This window comes from Malaya genurostris, chromosome 3, assembly GCF_030247185.1.
Source record: "Malaya genurostris strain Urasoe2022 chromosome 3, Malgen_1.1, whole genome shotgun sequence".
Taxonomy (NCBI): Eukaryota; Metazoa; Arthropoda; class Insecta; order Diptera; family Culicidae; genus Malaya; species Malaya genurostris.
Window position 1 is genome coordinate 90,979,733 of NC_080572.1, and position 23,012 is coordinate 91,002,744.

A 23,012-nucleotide genomic window follows, 5' to 3' on the forward strand; every position below is an offset into this window, starting at 1 on the left:
CATTTTTCACGCAAAATTTAATACAAATTCTTTGACTCTTCAATTCTTCCATTGTTTAAACTAACAAAAATCGCCGAGCTCAAAAAAACACGTCTACACCAGCCGCTACAAGACAGAATGTAAACAATGAATACAGCTGAAAATTTCACCATACATTAGGGACATATGTACCAACACAATAAAAAAAAATTTTGACCACCGGACTCTCCAGACGCGCGCAATTAAAAAAATCCGGGAACTTTTTGAACAGACCTCGTATTATCCTTTAACTCCGAAACTAGAAGTTGGATCCAAATGAAATTCTATAGCAGGCTATAGGACTATAAAACCTTTCATTTAAATCTAAGTTTGTGAAAATCGGCTCAGTCATATTTGAAAAAAAGTGAGCGCATATTTTTCCCATGTTTTCGTTGCCTATCACCCTGTATCTCCAGAACTGGAAGTCGGATTGGGATGAAATTCAATAGCAGGCTATGGGACCATAAGAACTTTCATTTGAATCTAAGTTTGTGAAAATCGCTTCAGCAATCTCCGAGAAAAGTGAATGCATGTTTATGTTACATACAAGTTCGAAGACCAAATGGCTGTGACTTTTGGTTCCGAAGATACAATGGTATAAGAGACGTAACCGACAAAACACTTTGTTTTTTACCGCTCTAATGTATATATGAGAGTGCCAATATTTTGGGATCTCCTCTAATTTCGTAAAGCGCTATTGTTCAAATGTTTAAGCACCTCGAAAGAAGTCCTCATGCAAAATTTGAGCTAAATCGGACATGGGTAAGGGGTGCTGCCCAACGGTTAAAGTTGCATGAACTGTCGAGATTGAGTGTTATCTAAACAATTTTTTTTAAATCGACTTTCTGGGACTTCCTAGAAAGTCGATTAAAAAATTTTTTTTTGAGGTGACACTAAATCTTGATTTGATTTGATTCAAATGAACGGTCTTAAGGTCCCATATAAAGTTCCTGAGTTTCATTTGGATCCAACTTTCGGTTTCGGAATTACAAGAAAATATGTGCAAACTTATTAAAAAATGCGCATTCAATTTTCAGTCATTTGTTCAGTTCATCGAGCTGAAGCGAATGGTACATGACATTCGGCCCTCCGGGCTTTGGATAAAAAATGGGTTATCACAATGATTGCATAGCCTTTTTATACGAGAAAGGCAAAAAGGAAAAAGGCGTTTTCTCTGTGGTAGTTTAATCAATTCTCAGGAACTCAAACGAAACTTATGGTATCATGGGTAGCTACGAAGTTTTATCATGATTCGACTACCGGTTGCAAAATTGTATGTCTTAATTCGAAACAATGATGTCAAATACGTAAAAAGTCGTTGGCTGATGGTCATAGAAATTTATTTGGTTATTCCGAAACTGGAAGTAGTGTTAAAATCTGAAACTGAACTTGCATCAATTTCTCAGTTTACCGATTATGAAAAACGCACTATTACACTTCTAGATGGACTAGAACAGTGTTTTTAGATAAATAGTAAAAAACAACAAGTTTTTCCATGACAGCAATATTTTATGACCGCGAAATTCTGTTGCTTTACTACACTTTGAAAACTGAAATAGGAAAGATTACTTAACCTCTTAACGACCAAGGGAAATATGTTTCCCTTCTGTAAATATCGTTATAGATTCTTCAATTACTATTAAATCGATGTTTTCTTTTACTGAATGTTAAAGAAAACTTATTTCCAAGGCGACAAGTGTGTTTCTGAACGAATAAGTAAAAAGAACTATCAATCTTTATTGTACTAAAAAACTTGACGTATAGAAAATAGAACACATAATAAATGTGTTATGTGCAACGTGTGCAAGTACATGAAATCGTTTCGTAGAATGCCATAACTAACTATTTATTTTACTATTCTGATAATCAAATCAATTAAAGCAATACATTAAATTACGATATTATAATCGCAACTCTGTTTTTATTTATTTCTAAGAATCATAGGGAAAAGTATTTCCCATGAAATTATAGGAACCTTATGCACCCTGCCATGTTTATCTGGTGATATTCTCTTAATCTGCACCCCCAATAGCTAAAATATTGTCTTGTACTGCCATATTTCATCCTGCACAACTTACGGTCGTGAAAGGGTTAAATGGTTGATTCTTCTTCGTTTCTTATTTTTTCTAATAACGTCGTTTTTTGCGTGATCACTTCAAACGGCTGTACTATACGGCAACACTGACAATAAGAATTCCTCGAAATTGGGGATCGAACGTACGATAACTGGCTTATGATATCAGTACCTTAACCTTCAATTCGAGCTCAATTTAAAGGAATGCTTTTGAAATTTTTACTATGGTTGGTTATTTAAAGGATTATGGAAAAATCTTTCCTGTGAAGAATTTTACTGAACATAAATGCACTGACATTGTTTTTTTACATCAAAAATAGTTTCTCAATCGTGGCTACTCAATGTGCGCTTCGTTTAATTAATAAAATCTAAGTCCTGCTATCAGAAACTCTATTGGTTCAATCAATGCTTAATGAGTGGAATTCACAGTAATACCCGGTGTCCAAACAAATCAAGACTTAAGGGTCCCGATGAAAGTATTGTGGCCGAAAACGTCCGCTCGTACTCGACGAATTAGTCGCGTTGAGGCATAGTTTGACGACACTTGATCGCTATAAGCTTCAGCACAATATCGTACGCACGAACTTTTTTACGACCAACCAGTTCACCAGATGCTGTCCATAGATAGCAAAATCTATGCCCATAATCGGCACCGATCAGGTGGCATCGGATGATATAGGATTCGCGTCTTGCAAAACCGCATTTTATGCATATAAACCGATTGAATTCTCAATGTCAACCAGTTTGGACGACGGGCTGCCCGTCTGCCATCGAGGGTCCAGCCGGGGGAAGATGCTACTTTTACTTTTATTTTAAGACCTCTGACGATGACGAACCAAGCTCGGCTGTTTGCCGCATATTTTGCAATCATCTGTCGTCAGGTGCAGAATGGATACCGAAGAGGAAGGTTTGAAATTGTGAACAAAATATTCGATGGATCCTGTTCCTGTTGATTGATTTCAAGCCATTTGGCCACACCTTGAGTACTGTCACGACTAGAAATAGTCTTGTCGTGATACCGTGTTGTTGGAAACATAATAGATTTTTGATTTGGTATGACTTCGATATAATAATGAGTTTGAGCTGTGTTATTATTGTGTTCATACGTGATTAAAATATAATCCTATCATTTATGTTAGCGCGAATCATTTTTTTTTTCTCAAATTAAAAATGATCATTTCTGAAATCTTAAAAAACTTAGTTGTATCAATGATACACGGACGATTATAATATAATAAAAGTTGTATTAAAATATCGTTTTTGAAGATGCGTCATTGCATCGTAATTTACCATACGCTGTTTGGAAGGTCGTTCAGTTGCGTCACATATACTTTCCAGTGTGGATAATTACTTTAAAAATGAGCTGCTTGGAATATGTTAGGTGATTAGTAAAATCGTTAATGTTTTGTATGTTCTTGAAACATGCACTTAGTTTTAGTTCGTTTTATAATAACAACAAACTATACGTTTTGACAGGCCCGTGCGAAGGGGGGGGGGCGGGTTTGGGGGGTTTTACCCCCCCCCCCCCCCCATGAAGAATTTTTTTAAAATTAAGTTTTATGAACAATGGAGTACTTATTATATTAAAGTGCAAATAACATGACAATTCATATTTTTTGTCAATTTTTTATCAATTTATAAACTAACATAATTAGAACCCAACCCCCCCCCCCCCCCCCCCCACCCACATGGATGATTCCTGCGCACGGGCCTGCGTTTTTAACTTTTGCACTTTGACAGAATTCTCACTACTCACACTCACAGTTGGTTTTAATCGTTGCTTCAAACCTCGCGTTTCATTTTTTAGAAGTTCTGCTCCGATCGGTACAGGGCGGTTTCGAGTCATGCATGAAAAAATACCTTACCGTTCTGCACGGTATGGAGTTTGTAAAGGGTGATTTTTTAAGAGCTTGAGAACTTTTTTAAACAATAAAACGCATAAAATTTGCAAAATCTCATCGGTTCTTTATTTTAAACGTTAGATTGGTACATGACATTTACTTTTTGAAGATAATTTCATTTAAATGTTGACCGCGGCTGCGTCTTAGGTGGTCCATTCGGAAAATCCGCTTTTTTATCGACAAATTTTGTTCAGCGATGAGGCTCATTTCTGGTTGAATGGCTACGTAAATAAGCAAAATTGCCGCATTTGGAGTGAAGAGCAAGTATACATAAGCTGCGGATTGTTTATTTATTTATTAATTCAGGAGCAAGGGAAAAGTTCACTGGTGCTGAGATTTTTGTTCTCCTTCTCCAGCAGGCATAAAACCTTCTCATGTTTTGTATCAACTGATAACATTTCTCCAAATGATACATAACCAAATCTTAAATTACACTTATTTAAACTTCAAAGCTAACTAACAACTATTCATATCTACTAAATGTCTTAATAAAACTAGCGGGAAAAGATTCGGAGAAGACGTGTTTTAATGGCGTTATTCATAAGCTGCTGATTGCTCGTGAGATCTCAAGGCCTGTTTTTACTCATGTTCTTGAACTACTGAGAACACACCTGGAACAGCTATAAATAGACAAGTAAGTATTGTGAAGCTCTACAAATATGAACAGCAAACAAAAATCAGATATTAGCCGTTGTAGTTCGTGCTGTGGCCCAGTATAGTTTTTAAGGGCAATATTCAAAGTAGTTCTTGGATTTTGGAATATCTCTTGCGGATTTCAGTAGTCTCAGAATATACTCAGATGGTTCTAGATGCTTTTGCGTATGAACGTAGTTAGATTTTTTGTGTTATTCACACTAAAATCGAATAGAATTGATTCTTATACCCCGAAAAATTTCTCATATCGGAGTCATAGTGCAATATATTGCAATCATTATCGCATTGTTATCAGCATTAAACTTGTATTTGTATTTGTATTTGGTATTTGTACACAAAATCCGACCCGAACCCGACGGGTGTTGATCGGGTTCAGGTACAGATAAAGATATCGATCCATGGAAGTTGTCCATCAATGTCAACTTCCCTTTCTGAGCAGCGTAGATAGCCGTGTAGTGTCGGTAGCGGTTTCCCAACTGGCTAAGAATAACGCTACGGTCCACCTGTACCGGTGGTATAAGTCCACCAAACAGGTAAGCCGCGTGGCATCCGGCGGAATTGTTTTCTACCTAGAATTGATCCACTGGCTTCCTGTTCCATGTCGTCAAAGGCCCAAAAATTAGGAACTCCTATGTCAAGGTGTATTTCAGTGCCGAGGACTGAATGGCTGCAGGAGGTTAAACAATGCAGTCGTGAATGGAATATCTGGGGTTTTTCCCTTACTGGATACACGCAATGCTTAGCAATCGACTTTTTTGTTCATCGCTTCGGCAAGCAGAGATTACAAAGCTAAGAGTCTGTGGGTGTCCTCAAGGTGGTGTACTATCTCCACTTCTATGAACCTAGTCGCTGATGGTTTGTTAGAGAAACTGACCAATTTTAGCATACGGATGTCTTGCGGAAGAAAGGAGAAGTTGCGGCAGTTCAGTCAAAGCTGAGTCATCTCCAAAGGATGCTCCTAATAACGATGACGGGAGCATTCACGACAACTCCTACTGCTGCTCTAGAGGCGCTACTGTGCATCAAACCACTACATGTGTTCCTAAAACAAGAAGCATTATCTTGTGCATACCGTCTTAAGGTTACAGGGCTTTGGAACAGTAACCCATTAGATTATGCTACCAGCCACACTCGCTTGTGGTCTCAAATGGTTACATGGGATGAGTATTTACTCGCTCCTAGTGACCTAACTCTCACATGCAGTTTTACTTTCAAAACATTCAATGCGAGCTATCCTCTTCGTGAGGAATGGTTGTCTGGTTATTTGGAACGACAACTTGATGAACACATAGTTTGTTATACGGACGGTTCTCTGTTGAATGGTCGTGCTGGTGCTGGTGTTTACTGTCGTGAAATGAGACTAGAGCAATCTCATTCGCTTGGTAGATACTGTACTGTATTCCAAGCAGAAATCTACGTGATTCTGTGTGGAATACAATCGGCACTTCAGCAGAGGATCTGTGGTAAACGAACTTATTTTTGTTCCGACAGTCGGGCAGCTTTAAAAGCACTCAGTTCGAATAATTCACGGTCGAATCTAGTGATGTCGACCTCAAATTGAAGACCTTAGCATCTCAAATGCTGTTTACTTCTTATGGGTACCCGGCCATTCTGGTATTACTGGAAATGAATGGGCTGATGAGTTGGCTAGAGCTGGTGCAACGAATGATTTCGTTGGTCCGGAACCAGCCCAAGTAGCAAATGTAACTTATTGAAATTTCAAGAGGTTCTACAAATGTTTTAGAATTGTTTTTTATGTATGTTCAAAAAGATTTTTCAATATATTAAAATCGGTTGTGCAACTTATACCTGTTAAGTTTCACGATAATACCGAAAAAATCACTATAGAACAATTTTAAGTATATCTAAAACAATTGTGCAGCAAATCACCAACTTGCCCACGTTGCACTAGTAGTTATAGAAGCTCTGACAAAATTTTCACATCGTCATGTAAAAACGAAGTAACTAAAACAATTCAACTTATCAGAAATTTTCCAAATGGCTGTCATAATTGTATCGGACTCAATATATGTCGAAATGGGTTCTTTTGTGAAGAAAAAAATAGAGGTATTATGCTCTCCGCAAGGCTAAAACTGATAAGCCGAATTGAAAACCTCGAAATAAAAACTATTTTGCTGCAGAGTCCGCATTGTCTTGACTGCCTCATGAAATTTTAGGTCAGTTTTCTTCATTTTTAGAAAAACAATTTTAAACTTGCAAAAAAGTTGTACCAGGTTTATCTGCTTGAAATGAACGTAAAACTTGCCGACATGAGAATATTATCATAAAAGTTTCAGAAATACATCATTACATACGCAATGAAAACAAAAATCAAATCAGATAATTTGTATTCGGTTTTCATCTCGCGAAAAAATGAACAGACCTGACATCACTTTTCAAAGATATTGAACGAGAAGTTAAGTTCATCATAGTTACTCTCATAGTTATATATTACCGCTTGAGCAACTTGTTTTTGCAACTAAAGCACATGGGCTCACCGAAATAATACCTACAGTGCGTATCACAAATGTCGGGTTCAGTAAGATGAATGACTAAACTGTATTGTTGTTTAAGTCAACTAGTTTGATAAAAATAAAAACAAAAATTTCTCTTTTCAATATTTACATGTTTATATTTCCATTTATTTAGGTAAAATAAATCATTACGTTGGGTGAACCATTTTCTTTTCAACACACTGTTACCCTCGATGCCATATTGGAAAATATTGAAGAACAATTCATTTCAAGATTTTTCATATTAATTGAAACATCAATATGATTAAAATCGTCTGAAAAGGTGTATGAATGTTTGATAACTTTCTTGTACATATTTTAAACACTCTCCCGATCATATTCATTGAAAAGAATAGATTGTTATTTGCATAGAAATTCATGTGCAATCATCAAAACACGTACATTTCAATTTCAGGCGTACGAAGACATGTTTCACCATAAAAATGCAGTTCGTTGTCAATTTTCTATTTACTAAAACATAAAAGATCAATTCTACAATATATAGTATTACCATTTATTTATGTGCAATATATTTTTAAAGTTCCATGTTTGTGTTACGGGCAGTATTGAAAATCAAATGTGAAACTTATTCATTAGAAGTTATGTTTGCTATGTTTTTGTAAACATGAATTCAATTCTTGTTTACATTACGTAGTAGTTCCCATGAGTTTCACAATCGTTTTTTCGCTGATTTAATTGCTGTATTTGTAATGGGGTCGATGCATGAGTTTTTGTATTAGTTGCACAATAATTGTGAATAAAGGTTCGTGACAACGGAAGAACTTAAAGATATGTTGCACAACACAGAAAAATTGCGCTTTTTCCATAACACAACAGTTACTACAATAGTAATATGAACTAATTTGACAAATTGCACAATCTGTAGAAAAATACAGGACAGCAACGTAACGTGCTACTTGGGAGCTTTACCACTTTCAACTAGTTGGATAAAGCACAAGATTCGTTCTTGGGCTGCATCCAAACATGCCAGCAAAAGGATATTCTCTCGTTTCTAACCCAATGTGATAAGGAGCTATAGTCAGAAAGGTTCATCGTTCTTTCTGGAGTGAATGAATCCTTTCTGTATTCACCTTAAATAGGGTTTAGCAGATTGTTTGGCATCTCTTATGGGGTACCGAATTTACTTCTGCTCGTACATACTGCGAATCGTTCTGCATTCTTCCGGGAGTGCAGAATGGTGTCGCTTTTGCGAAATCTCTAAATCCTCTCGGGGGTTGGAGGTTTTATTAACTGTCCATCGTTCATCAGAAAGAACGCACATAGTAACAAACCAAAATAGGTTCTGCGGCGAATGACCAGAAACGGTTAAAGTCGCAAATAAAATAAAACAAACAAACAAACCAAAATAGGTTTCACAGCAGACTGTGGACAGGGTGCAGAATTCAATTCTGCATTTTTGTGTTTTTGTGTCGTCAATTTTCCCCATCCTCCTAGTCCAAACCTTACCATTTCCCTTCAATCCTTCCCTCTTATTTATCGGGAAAATGATGCTAAAAACAAATGGCAAGGCACAAATCTCCAAATATCAAGGGGAACGTGCCATTTGAGACAATTTGTTCTGATTCTTGATACTTCATTTAACAAAGTATTTAAATTTTTTATTGGGGTATTTTCTTTGAGAAAAAGAAATTACACAGATGTAATTTTTTCTAAATGTATGAAATTAGAATATTGTTGCAAGATTTTTTTCAGTATTTCCAGTCCAGTCGATTACAAAATCATTTAATGTGCTGAGAATATCGTGATAATATGTTGGAGAGAATATGTCAATATTAAATACAAATCCAACTGCAATGACATCAAATGACGTGGCCGTATTTAGATACAGAACGAATAATTCGACTAAAAATTTAATGGCCAGTCGATGTTGAACAATCGAAAAAACATACGCAGAGAAAATACGCTGGAAAGTATTTTCAAACTCAGATTACAAGTTTTGCTATGGTAGGATTATTTTTTCCACTCGCCGCCTCGTACGCTGTCGTCGCCGGGCCACTAAACCACGCCCTCGTGCACGGTCCCTATATCGCGGTTTTCCGGCAATCATGTATCCGGCAACAACGAGTAGCGGCAATACCGAATCCGCGTTGTACGTTGTCATCACATCCATTCCATAAAGATCACGGTGATAGTGTCTAATTGCAAGTCAGTTGTCCGAATGACCGGCTAGTATGTAAGGAACCGGCCCACTGTGCTGGTAAATTAACGACTACTCACCCGCGAGATGATGATCCCGGCGATGCTGATACGAATTCTCGGTCCTTTCAGCAACCGATACCGCAGATCCACTCCGTTCCAGAATGAGACGAAGTAGCGCTTGACCTGGACGTTATCACCACCGTGTAACCGGTACCCGTCGTAGTCCACTATCACCAGTATCTCCGGATAGATCGTAGTATCAATCGCCCGCGATGATTTGTAGTACCCCTGGGGACTTCGTTTCGCACGAAATCGCTTTTGCAGTCGGTCCGGCTCCATGAATGCTGCGGAAAACAGAGACACACTTAGAAGCGATGGGACCGGATGATGACAGAATTTATAGAATGTGTTTTTTTTTTCGTTCAACAGAAAGCAGTTGAAACTTGATGGAAAAAAAAGTTCCTCAAGGAATGGTTGCTATTCGAAATTTATTCGAATTCTACTCTGTCAGATTAGAACTCGGGATGGCTAGCAAACTTACCATAATCACTAGTTTCATCGTATTGGTCCTCCTCTGACGTAGTACGCTTATAAATAACATGATGAACGCTACCATCCTCCGCCTGGGAGATTTCGGTTGGCACTGGTTTTATCACAAGTTGGTGTCCTATACTACCCTCCTGTAAACAAAGAGAAAGAGAATGCGGATGTTGAATATATCCTAATATGAATCTATCGACAAAATCATAATCGAAATGGTTGGTTTTGCGGTTTCAAGTATTGCTAATTAAAATCAATTGTATGGCCGAATGTGATGAATATCAGATCTGGCAGTAGACTAAAAACTATAGGCAAGTCGCATTGTGAGACCAGTGCAGAAAACCCAGAAAAAAAGATTAAAGTCTATGCTAAAACACAACACCAAAACATGTGGCGACAAAACCCTCTGAAGATGGCGCACAAAAGCGCTCCCCTGTCGCAAACTAAAACAACAATCGCTTTCATTAGCATTCGCGATCGATAGTCGGTCAGCCGCAACCGACAGACACATTTATCAAACCCAACCATGTTCGATCTGTGAATCTATGATCGACGATACGTAAACATTGGACCGCACCGTACCACAACCATTCCTGTTTTGTACCTTTTGTGCAAGTGCCGAGTCACGTTCTTTCGTCCTAACGAAGACTACACGTTATGCAAATTATTAAGTAATATCCGAGAGTAAAAACAGTTATTGCGGAGTTTCATCCTCCGACGTCTGATAGAAAACACGGTGGAATCTCGCACGATTGTCTGCGATTTGAAGTGACGATTGATTTACTGTAAGATAATCATCACCTTCATCCAAATCATAATCATCATAATCATCATCATTATCATCAATGCAAGTGTTCCGATTGATATCTACCCAGTGATGACACATGTGAAGTAACCCGCTAAGAGAATGCGCCACTAGAGTGCTTATTAATAATACATTAGGTGTGATGCTCACTTTTATAATCGTTAATCACTATTCTGTTGTTGGGCAGGCACACCGTCGCTTCGGGACAAAATTCTGGTCTATCCAATAGAGAAATACCTTACTGCTTAGTGTCTTGAAAATTTCGCTAATCGATAATGAGAGGTAACTGCTTGATCTTAGTAACAAACTCCCTCGGAATCTAACAAAAACGACGTGTTTACATGCAAGTTGTTTGTATGGTTGTTTTAATCCTAGCGGTAGTTTAGTCGACGTTAGCAATGTTCGATATTGTTCACCGATTATCGATTGATCACGTTATTTGTGTTATGTTTCCGACATTTTGACACTAGCAATTTACGGTTTATGAATGGTCAATTTCCTATATTTGGCAAATCGCCACTATTGGAAAACGCTAAAATCATGTTTTCCATTGCCGTTGTATGAAAATATAAAAACGTGATTAATCCACCTAGCAGTGAGATGATACCATTTTTCATCAATCCACCTGTGTTTTTTGCATGAATATTCTTCGGTGTTCCAGTTCTCATGACATTATTTTAATGACCGTCGTTTTCAGCGGCCTTTTGAGATTTTAATCACTCATTACTCTGTAAAGTCGAAACTGCAAATCGGATCGAATTTGAATCTAAAAGTGTGACAATCGATCGAACATTCCATGATATGTCGAAGTAAGTTCCACTTTAGAGTTTACGGTTATTTAAGGTACTTCCAGAGCCGGTATTCAGGAACCAGCATAACCCAAACCGATTCGTATGACCAAATGACGAAGAAATTGCAATAGTTTTGAGTCCAACTTTAAAGCTTTTCGGGATTGTCATCTTCTATGTCGGTTTGAATTTTAAAAAATTCATTATACTGTTATTCGAGAATCGGAAGTCAGAATTGGATAAAATAATTAATTTTGTCTTTGTCGATATGGCTTTTTTGTGAAAACGATTGAGCTTTGAGAAACGATTCGATACTGGAACCGGAATTCTAAAATCGGTGTAGCCGAAGTCAGATAAATTCACCTGACTCCTGAGTAGCGGTATAGTTTACTTTTGTTTAAAAATGTTTGAAAATCAGTGTAGACATCTTTGAGAAATCGTAGTGCGAATTAAATCCGCATCGAAAACTGAATAAGTACCACTAAAACACTAAAACTGAAATATGTTTATTTGTTAATTTCGTTTCACATATCATCCTGTAGTTACGGAACCAGAAGTCGGATCCACACATATTTCAGGAACCTTGTTTGGGAGCATACGAAAGAAATGAAATTGAGTGAAATTATTTGTCACACACGTATTTGCTGATCTCGACGAACTGATTCGAATGGTATATGAGTTTTATGCTCTTCCAGCATTTATTCCTGTAAGTAGGGCAACGGCTCCCTATTTCATCTGAGCTCCTATTTCCATCTCATCCCTTCACCTCATTACTTTGAACATGAATAATATTCTAAAACCTACCTGAACCAAACTGTGAAATGTTTTAAAATGATTATGAAAGCTGTTGTCACACTTTCCTTTTGAAAGAAATGGTTTTAAGTTCTTCGTGTATCGTTTTTTTCATTTAAAATAAACTCATTTTTCAATTTAGGACACATTTTCGTCTCAGGATTTACAGTTCGTCATGTTTCTGATTATCTACTAATCGATTCGTCTCAAAACATGATCACTTTTTCGCACAATTACACTACCATTGAATGCTGGATGACTTCATAATTAGTAATGTTCACTTGCCACTTGTTTAATAAACGATTTAAAACTTCAAGAATTACCCGACAAACAATAAAAGTCTTTAAAAATATGAGATGAAAGTTTTTCACTTAGTTCACTTGATTGCGCTTTGTTTTCATCTCATTTGGTTTCGCAAAGTTGCCAAGTTATCTCATATTGTTACAAAAAATAAATTGATTTTCTTCTTCAAATTATTACCAAAAAGTATGTTTTTGGTATCCGTGACATTAGTTTAATTATATTATTGATAATAATATATAAATAAAACTGTTTTGGCTTCGAATATTACCAGAAAGAGCGTGTTAAATACTAATGAAATAACCATTGTGGCAAATCTAGTAGCACTGGTTTCATTCCGCTATACGCCAACATAACGCTGTGAAGTGTGTATGTATTTCATCGGCTGTGTACAGAGATGCCAGGTATTTTCATAGAAAATATGTATTACTTTGCATAGAAAGTCTATATCTGTTCTATCTGTTTTCTTTAATAAAATGATGTTCAAAGATAGTTCTTTAGATCTCCGTAAGTCATTGCCCCATTAATTAGATAATTCAACGAGTAAATTTTTTTACCAATAATAATAATGTGGAAAAATCCTGGTGGGTACGGTTGTATCGTTTGAGTTGTATATCTGGCAGCGGTAAGGCAGTCGGTCACCAGAATGTCTGCAAGCCATATTTTTCCAGCTGGCAGCGTTTAGTCAGCCATCTGGCAGCCATGCGAATGCGGGTGAGAGTGTAATAGTGGAATATTTTGTTTTGATTGCTGTCGCCATTGCTAATTTATAGGATGAATAAAAGATCAACGATAGGATGAATAAAAATCCATTGAGATGAAATTAGGAGCAGAGTAGTGAAAACATCATTAGTGTTTTTAGCTGTTTTATAAATATTAGCTCAATTTTCAAGAAATTTGAATCAATTTTCAACGTGGAGCAAGGCGAATGAAGCAGTAATATGAAATAGTTACAGTGATTTTAGTGGCTAAATCGGGGTTTGAAGGCGACGTCCTTACAAATGAGATGAAATAGGGAGCCCTTACCCTAGTTAAAATCAATATAATTATGAAATTGCTTTCAACTCGGAAATGCTGCCATCATCTGGTTTACATTAGTCGTACTCGAACGATTATATTGCCAAAAACGAACCGTGCTAAAACCGGTCCGAGGCAAAATGTCATAAAAAGGATGCTGTACACAGTCTTTTTGATACTTAGAAACAATTGTATGTAACAAAAATCGTGTTTCACGTTGCTCCCAAGCATTGCTTTGTCATACAAGTCGTTTACACAAAAATGTCGATATCTCCGTTAAAAATCGACGGATTTCAACAATCTGTGGCTTGTTGGATTGCTTTTACAGTGCGGAATCTAAGTCTGGAAACTTATTCTGTTTTCTAGGTCAAGTGTGACAGATACTGTCAAAAAACTGAAAATTTTACATAAAACTTCGTATAATTCAAAAGGTAAACATCTGATCTCAAAACCATTCAATAGCGTTCTGGGTGACGGGGAGACCTTTCATTTGCGACTATTTTGATCAAAATCGGTCCAGCTATCTCTGAAATCTTTTATGAAAAAATGCGCAGTCAATTTTCTCGTAAATTTCTTAACCGATTTTCACAAACTAAGAAAAAGTCCCTGCAAAATTGATCCAGATCCGACTTCCGATTCCGGTATTACAGTGCGATTAGTGAAATTTTTCAATTTCCAGAGTATTTTTTCACAAGCGATAGCGAAATGAGGTGCACATTTTTATAGAACTTACTATTAATTCAACTAATTGTCCGATCTTGTTAGTTAGTGAATATATAAAACTAATTTGGAACTACTAGTTTCCGGTTTCCGCTTCCGAAAGCACCGATAAAAGTGAAGAAATTCTCATAAAACGGAACTCACTTCGATGTCTCAGCAACGGTTAAGCCGATTTTCACGAATCATGATTCAAATTAAAGCTCTCATTGTTTTCAAATATACTGTGCAATTTTATCCTGATCCGACTTCCGGTTCCGAAATTATTGGGCGATGAGTGTCAAAACATTCAAATCGTCATTCATAATGACGATGCAAAACTGGTACGCGTCGGTACGTGCGGCTTTGCTCCATTCGTAGCGTGCTTTGTTCAATTTCGTATAGCGTGCAGGGTTGCCACATTAAAATTTATATTTTTCAGGTAAAAATATGTAAATTTCTAATTCTTTTATTCAATTTGTACCTACTTGTTAGTGTTATTACAAGATCATGAAAACGATGCTTTTCTATAAAAGTACACTTATTGCCTTTCTCATGTAGAAAATTATACAATCACTTGAAAATTTGACTAGTGAAAATTGGCCCGAAGGGCTAAGTGTTTTATATCACTCGACACAGTTCATCGAGCTGAGCAATCTATGTGACTGTGTGAGTATAAATAAAAAATCTCGTAGTCCCATAGGTTGCTATTGAATTTTACACTGTCATTTAGAGCGACGAAGGGAAAAATTCTTTTAGATTTGGCTTAAAACTGATTCACTTTGTAGCCTATATTAGTTACTTACTAAAGGAACCGACTTCGGCTACACTGGTTCCAAGTTCCCGGTTCAAGAAGTACCGGAAAAAGTGGTCAAAAAGTTTAAAACAAGACTCACTCAATGTTCTCAGAGATTATTTCGGTCCCTGGTTACAAGAGCGCTGGACGGGACTGACCTAAATCTTCCGGATACAATTCCAAATCCTCGTGGTTAACTGCTTTGTATACTTGGCTCGTCAATAATTTTTGTACACTGAGGCACTAAGGAAGCCAACCTTGGGACGGTTCCTGTCTTTCGGCACGTACGGCATTTCCAGTGTTTTCTTGGCGTAATGGGAAAAATGTCTTGTCCGGTCAGAAGACGTACTTCCCATCCGCATGATGCTCCTTCACGAATGACAGAAGAATTCTCTCAAGACACTCCTTCTGGTACACTTGTTGGTTGATGACCAGACCGCTCGGCTTCAACCATGGCTTTGAAATCCTTCTGTCCGATATGACAATAGTTCTTCGTCATCCATCTGGTTGTCCGTATACTCGGGGGCCTGGATTTTCTTCCAACAGATGCTGTTGTTTTTTCCACGATGATCATGCGTTTCGTAAAACCGTTCAACACGACTAGTTTCAGAATAGGTAAACAAATTTGTTTGACCATAAACTTACAAGACGTATGGATCAGTTCTAAAGATTTCGGATTAAAGATGTCACTTTGAATGAAAAAAAAATTAATTTGAATTTCGAATAACTAAAAAAAAGGTTTCTGACATCAATATTCAACACCTATTCATCTTACCCCTTCCAAAAACGCCCATATTGCATGGATTTTAAAGAAATTCGATCAGCCGAAAGCCATCATCTTGGATTTCAGAACTACTTCTACACCAGTTCATTATACCCGTTACCAAAATACTCATATAGTGTATGAATATTTGGTTGAAATTGGTTTTGCCAATCTTTCTCACTTCAATGAATAACAAGTTTCAGTGGAAATCGCTGCATGTGGGAGTTTATGGAGCATCACATAACATTGAACTGGATGAGATACCCGATTTTCTCATCGAGTGATCATAATTATAACTGATTTCGCGGGGAAAGTGATACTCGATCAAAAGCAATGGCTTAATTGTCTTGGCTATAAACTAACAAGCCCTACTACATGGAATGCGAATCCCGGTCCTAACAAAAAAAGAGTCGATTTTTTACCGTGAAAACTTTTTTATTCTCCAACATTTTGATGCCCTTTGGAAAAAAATTGTCAAGTCCTTCAAAATAATCTTCCGTTTCTGCAAAGGCCTCAGCATTCGGACGAAAATTTCTTTCCCTGGAGAAACCTTTTCACGTTTGGAATTAGATAATAGTAGCTGGGGGCCTAATCTGGAGAATATGGGGGATGAAGGACCAGTTCGTGCCGCAAATCATTCAATTTCACCGTTTCCATAATAGCTTGATGAAAACTAGAACTCGTCTGACACGATCAGCTGTTATTCAAACGCTAGTGGATAGATTGTCATGAAATTTGGTATTGGGCCATCTAGAGGCTTGCTTTCAACAAAAGTATACACGGTTCGAAATTATTCATGTATTTTTTTCTATGAGAGACCTGGAACTTTGCATTCCATGTATATATTAGAAAAGTTCTCAGCGCAGTTTCACAGAATTTTTACGTTACGCAAATGCCGTCATAAACGAAGTTGTGTAATTTTCAGCACTCATCATCGTATAATTCAAGAACCGGAAGTCCGATTCGAATAAAATTTTATAACCGATTATGAGACCATAGTCCTCTTTCCTTTAGAGCTTAAGTTTGAAAAAATGGTTTTAACTGGCAGGTATGGCAGATATGAACCGTTTCTTCTGATCATCCGCTATTAAATAGTAGAATATTAGAACGTTTACGCTCTTTGTATCGTCCCCTCTATAAGGATTGGATTTTTTTTCATTAGATTTTCATCTTATAATTCCGGAATCGGAATCCGAATAAAAATTCAGAACAATTTATAGAATCACAAGATCTTTTATTTGAATCTAAATTTGTAAAAATTGATCTAATCGTTTTCGACAAATTGAGGTAAGTTCTAGTTTTGAATCACTATATCCTGTACTCCTGGCAGCGAAAATTGATCACCAATCTAGATGAATTTGCAAACCATGCCTGAATAATCAGCTTCTTTTTGCATGGTCACTTTAAAAAAAATCTGTTTCAATCCACCTGTAGTTGTAGTAATGGCTTTCTCGCGAAACACATGTTTTACTAAATATTACTAAAGACTTCTTTCAAATACTTTTCTTTGAATTGAAACACGGTGTGTAATTTTAAACAAATTTCACCATGTTGCTCTGGAACCGGAATCCGTAAATTATTTTATTTGAGTCTAAGTTTGTGAAAATCGACTCAGGCGTCTCTGAGAAAATGAAGAGCGTTCCGTTTTTTTGAGTTTTCGACCACCATTCCAGCTACTTTCGGAACTGTTAACCGGTATTGTTGAAATCGGCTCGTTTGTCTAAGCAGCAACTAACACAATCTATGACTTGAATGAAATTTGAGCCAAGTTTAGCTTGAGCTTGAGCTTGAGCGACCACCTTTGGTTGCAACTCCGTTACTGATTGGGATTAGCTGAAATTGTACAGGGAGTTCCTAGATGATTCGACCTGGGATTGGTAAATCATCCTTCAATGTACATCTTCTGGTAATCCACAGAATTCATTGATCAGTACCGGTGCTGGCCAGGCCCGAACGTAGATCGTCTAAGGAATGGGAAGGGATGTTAGTCCAACACCTGTTGTTACTACAGGCCGTAAGTACTACCACAAGTGTCACGGGAGAAGAATATTTGTTAGTAAAAATTTCAGTATTGGTATTATTCGAGCGCGACTCAGTATGTTCCGGTTTCAAGATGCTTGGATGCAGCACTAAACTCACTGACTTCCCGAGTGAACGTTTCAACAATATCCGATATTGAAGTCCCGGGAAGTCTTGATTCACAGCTCTTATTCTTCTCTCTTATTCGAAACTGAAGAAAAATTTGCAATACTATCGCGTAAAGAATAAAAACTTCCCTATTTTTCATAAATGAAATTACGTGATATAAAATAAACGAGTGAATAGGATTTAGACAAAATAGTTGATTCATTGCATTGACATATTCTAAACAGTTGTTATAAAATCATTTTAAATCACCTATCAAAGGTCAACAGATTTCACGCGCGTCTTGATTCTTTTTTATTTCCGCTTTATTATTTTAATTATTTATTAAAATTGTTAATTGGTTATATTGGTTGATCTGGGCAGCCGGCTACCGAGAAAAATATTGATTTATTGTATGAAATATTAATATATCAAGTGTATTTTTACTTTGTATTCAATATACCGATATATGTTATATCAAGGGGCTGGGGTCCACTAGGAGATTGATAGTACCTATTAGCTCTCTCCGGACTGTACCAGCCTAGATGCCGTGTGGAATCCGACGGAAAAAAATGAACCAGGAATAGATCCACTGGGTTCCTGTTTCCATGTCGTAAAAGGCGACAATTGCAGGAGTTTCTTTTTTTTCAGTTATCAGATATTTTCAATGTTTTACTTCTGATTACTCTATTTTACTAAATCATCTCTTTATTCAACCTATCAATTTCCGTCTAGCTTCGGAGAAAAGTTTTATTAGGAATGATTTCTTCTTCCATGTTATTGATTGTCTTTCAGGATTATAAAATGAATGATAAAAGTCAACCATTGCGCAAATCCGTTTATATTACAAAGTTAATAACAGAGATAACATATATCGGTATATTGAATACATAGTAAAAACCCTTCTTAATCCACCTAGTGATGTGATAATGCCTTTCTCTTCTTTCATAACAGTCTCATGAAAATATGTTTCATACAATTGTTAAATAATTTTAGACGCCAATTGATTCAGATTGATTCGAGTACTTCACAAAAGCATGCTTCAGTGTTTATGCCACACAGTCAGCATCATTTTTCCAAACTAGTGCTTGACATTTGCGTTGCCTATTTGTATGAGAACAGTGATGCTAATCTAAAGAAAGCCTTCTTAGTCCACTTAGTGAAATTTTCATATATCTTGAAAAATCACCATACGGGGGAGTACATGAAATTTTCGAAATCGAAAAAAAATTTTTGATGCCAAAAGGCTTAGAATTGCATGAAACGTCGAGATTTAGTGTCATCTCGAAAAAGAATTTTTTTGAAAAAATCGACTTTTTGGGACTTAGAAAAAATATGAAAATTTTTCTAAGTCCCAGAAAGTTGATTTTTTCAAAAAAATTTTTCTTGAGATGATACTAAATTTCGATGTTTTATGCAGTTTTAAGAGTTTTGGCATCAAAAAAAATTTTCGATTTTGGAAATTTCATGTACTCCCCCCTATGGTGTTTTTTCAAGATCGAAAATTGCCAAACCTTTACCACCGGGCAGCAACCCTTAAGCATGTCCGATTTAGGTCAAATTTTGCATGAAGGCTTTTTTCGAGGTGCTTAAACTTTTGAGCCCTAGAACTTTACGAAAATAGAGTTGATCCCAAAATTTTGGCACCCTTATATATATAAGAGCGGTAAAAATCAACGTGTTTTGTCGGTTACGTCACTTATACCATCATATATCTGGAACCAAAAGTCACAACCATTTGATCTTCGAACTTGATCAACGGCCCGACAGTAGCTTTCAAACGAGCCCAAGTTTGTTAAAATCGGATCAGCCATCTCTGAGAAAATTGAGCGCGTTCAAATACAACGCTTTTTGTCGATTACGTCACTTATACAATCATATCTCCGGAACCAAAACTCACAGCCATTTGATCTTCGAACTTGATCAATGGTCCGACAGTAGCTTTCAAACGAGCCCAAGTTTGTTAAAATCGGTTCACCCATCTCTGAGAAAATTGAGCGCGTTCAAATAGCACGATTTTTGTCGGTTACGTCACTTATACAATCATATCTCCGGAACCAAAAGTCACAGCCATTTGATCTTCGAACTTGATCAACGGCCCGACAGTAGCTTTCAAACGAGCCCAAGTTTGTTAAAATCGGTTCAGCCATCTCTGAGAAAATTGAGCGCGTTCAAATACAACGCTTTTTGTCGGTTACGTCACTTATACAATCATATCTCCGGAACCAAAAGTCACAGCCATTTGATCTTCGAACTTGATCAATGGCCCGCCAGTAGCTTTCAAACGAGCCCAAGTTTGTTAAAATCGGTTCAGCCATCTCTGAGAAAATTGAGCGCGTTCAAATACAACGCTTTTTGTCGATTACGTCACTTATACAATCATATCTCCGGAACCAAAAGTCACAGCCATTTGATCTTCGAACTTGATCAATGGCCCGACAGTAGCTATCAAACGAGCTCAAATTTGTTCAAATCGGTTCAGCCATCTCTGAGAAAATTGAGCGCGTTCAAATATCTTCGAAAAGTGCACACACATACACACACACACATACACACACACACAGACATTTTCCGATCTCGACGAACTGAGTCGAATGGTATATAACACTATGGGTCTCCGAGGCTCCGTTCGAAAGTCGGTTTTTCCAGCAATTCTAATACCTTTCTATAGAGAAAGGCAAAACACTTGATATTAATATTTGAAACAGTAAATTAATATTTTTCTCGGTATCCGGCTGCCCAGATTAACTAATATAATCAATTAATAATTTTAATAAATAATTAAAATAATAAAGCGGAAATAATAAAGAATCAAGACGCGTGTGAAATCTGTTGACCTTTGTTTGGTGATTTAAAATGATTTTATAATAACTGTTTAGAATATTTCAATGCAACCCGGGTAGAAGTGATTTGCAAACCAATACCAAATTCTGTTATTAAAATCAAACATCTCAATGGTAGAAATTAACATTATTTAGTTTGAGAAAAGAGTTAAAATATCAAAAATTATAACAAAGCCTGCTTGAGAAAATAGCAACAAAATAAAGAATTCTGTCATTGTAATATCAAACCAAGAACAAAATATTTATAGAAGATGAATTTGTTAATTATTTTATATTCTAGCATTTAGAATAGAGTAATGTCTTAAGTATTTCTCTTATCTGATTCTGATGTAGTTTATTTAATGATATTTTATTTGAAGATAAAACTACTGGATCAATTTACTTAATGAAATTGAAATAGCTCATCAATAACGAAATAAGATATTATAACTAATTTTGATGTTGAACAGCTATTGTACAATGTCTTGATCCCATGATGGAATATCACGAAAATATCAAGTATCGCTATGACAACACAGAAACATCAAGCCAAGATATGATGGTAAAATTTGTTATTATTTTGACCTTTGTTTGCTATTTACACCTACCCGGGAATAAATCAACTTTTTTGTCTAAATCCTATTCGCTCGTTTATTTTGTATCACGTAGTTTCATTTATAAAAACGTGCTTAATTCAGTTAAAGCAGTGAGATGATACCTTTTTTTTATCAATCCGCATGTGTTTTCTTGCATGACTAAAAAAACGCGAAAGGTAGATGCATAAACGAGTGACTGCATACTCGACAGCCGGCTGTCCGGAGTTTTGTCAATTTCGGAGTTTTCGTGCATTATATTGCCAGCACAAAGTAACACATAAAACGACAATACTTTAAAACATTCTTGGTAGCCGGCTACCCAGAGCAATAAACACATGATAACATTATTAAAACATTTACTAACAAAGTATCCTCTCCTGCGATGCATGTGGGAATGCAGAGGATTCCTCTAACTAACAATCCTTTCCCTCCCAAGTAGATCTGCATTCGGACGTGGCCGGCGTCGGTATTGATCAGCATGCATGGTTCAATACAGTTTGCACAGTGTGAAACAATGTGTTATTCCCAAACATGTTACTTCAAAAAATCATTTTGCAATCTCAATTGGTCCAGATCAATAACGGAGTAGCAACACAACACGCGGTCTCTAATGCTAATGCTAATGCTAATGCTAATGCTAATATACCGATATATGTTATATCTGTTATTAACTTTGTAATATCAACGGATTTGTGCAATAGTTGATTTTTATCATTCAATTTATAATCTTGAAAGACAATCAATAACAAGGAAGAAGAAAACATTCCGAATAAAACTTTTCTCCGATGCTAGACGGAAATTGATAGGTTGAATGAAGAGATAATTTAGTAAAATAGAGTAATCAGAAGTGAAACATTGAAAATATCTGATAACTGAAAGGAAAAAGAAACTCCTGTAATTGTAGCTTTTTACGACATGGAAGCAGGAACCCAGTGGATCTGTCCTTGGTTCATTTTTTCCGCCGGATTCCACACGGCATCTAGGCTGGTGCTGATAGGTACTATCAATCTCCTAGTGGACCCCAGCCCCTAGAATGAAATTTGAGTTTAGAATAAAAACTCCGTTTTTCGCATCATCGCTCCAAAAGACGGCTTGCAATTTTATACTAATTTTATCCGGTATTTCCAGAACCGGAAGCCGGATCCGTACAAAACCAATTTATGGAAAAACAAAACTCTTCAATTGAATATATGTTTGTGAAAATCGGTCTAGCCGTTGCAGAGAATTTGAAGAGATTTCCGATGTGGAGTACACGATCATTTTTCCTGGTAGGCTTCCGGATTCGCGGAACGATGATCCGGTGTACTCAAAATCAATGTCTTTGATTTTCAGGTAACCAGACCTACCTAATTGAAGAAATATACGGATTGTTGAAAGCCGTATATTTTTATATGCATCATTCTGTTATTCCGAACCCAGAAGACGTATCCGGATGAAATATAGAGTTATAAGACTGTAAGACTCTTCATTTTAACATACGGTTGTGGAAATAGGTCGGGCGGTGTCAAAGCAAATCTAGTGATATTATTTTTAGTTTTGAGGCACATTTTATCTCGTTAGTCCGGAACCAGAAGTCGGATACGGTTACCAACTTTTGAACGACTAGACTGCTGTTGAATTTTGTCCGGGCCGGAACGCAACAAATTAAACGAT

General features: G+C 36.7%; 1 protein-coding gene across 8 annotated transcripts in view; it reads right to left on the reverse strand.

Annotated features, from left to right (window-relative positions):
• LOC131438003 (A disintegrin and metalloproteinase with thrombospondin motifs like) overlaps nt 1-23,012 on the reverse strand; it is a 432,210-nt gene that overhangs the window by 119,093 nt on the left and 290,105 nt on the right. For all 8 annotated transcript variants that reach the window (XM_058607737.1, XM_058607741.1, XM_058607740.1 and 5 more), the window contains exons 5-6: nt 9,862-10,000; nt 9,399-9,664 (exon numbers count right to left, since the gene is read on the reverse strand). In XM_058607737.1, the coding sequence (XP_058463720.1) occupies nt 9,399-9,664; nt 9,862-10,000 (405 nt within the window). The remainder of the gene's footprint in view (nt 1-9,398; nt 9,665-9,861; nt 10,001-23,012) is intronic.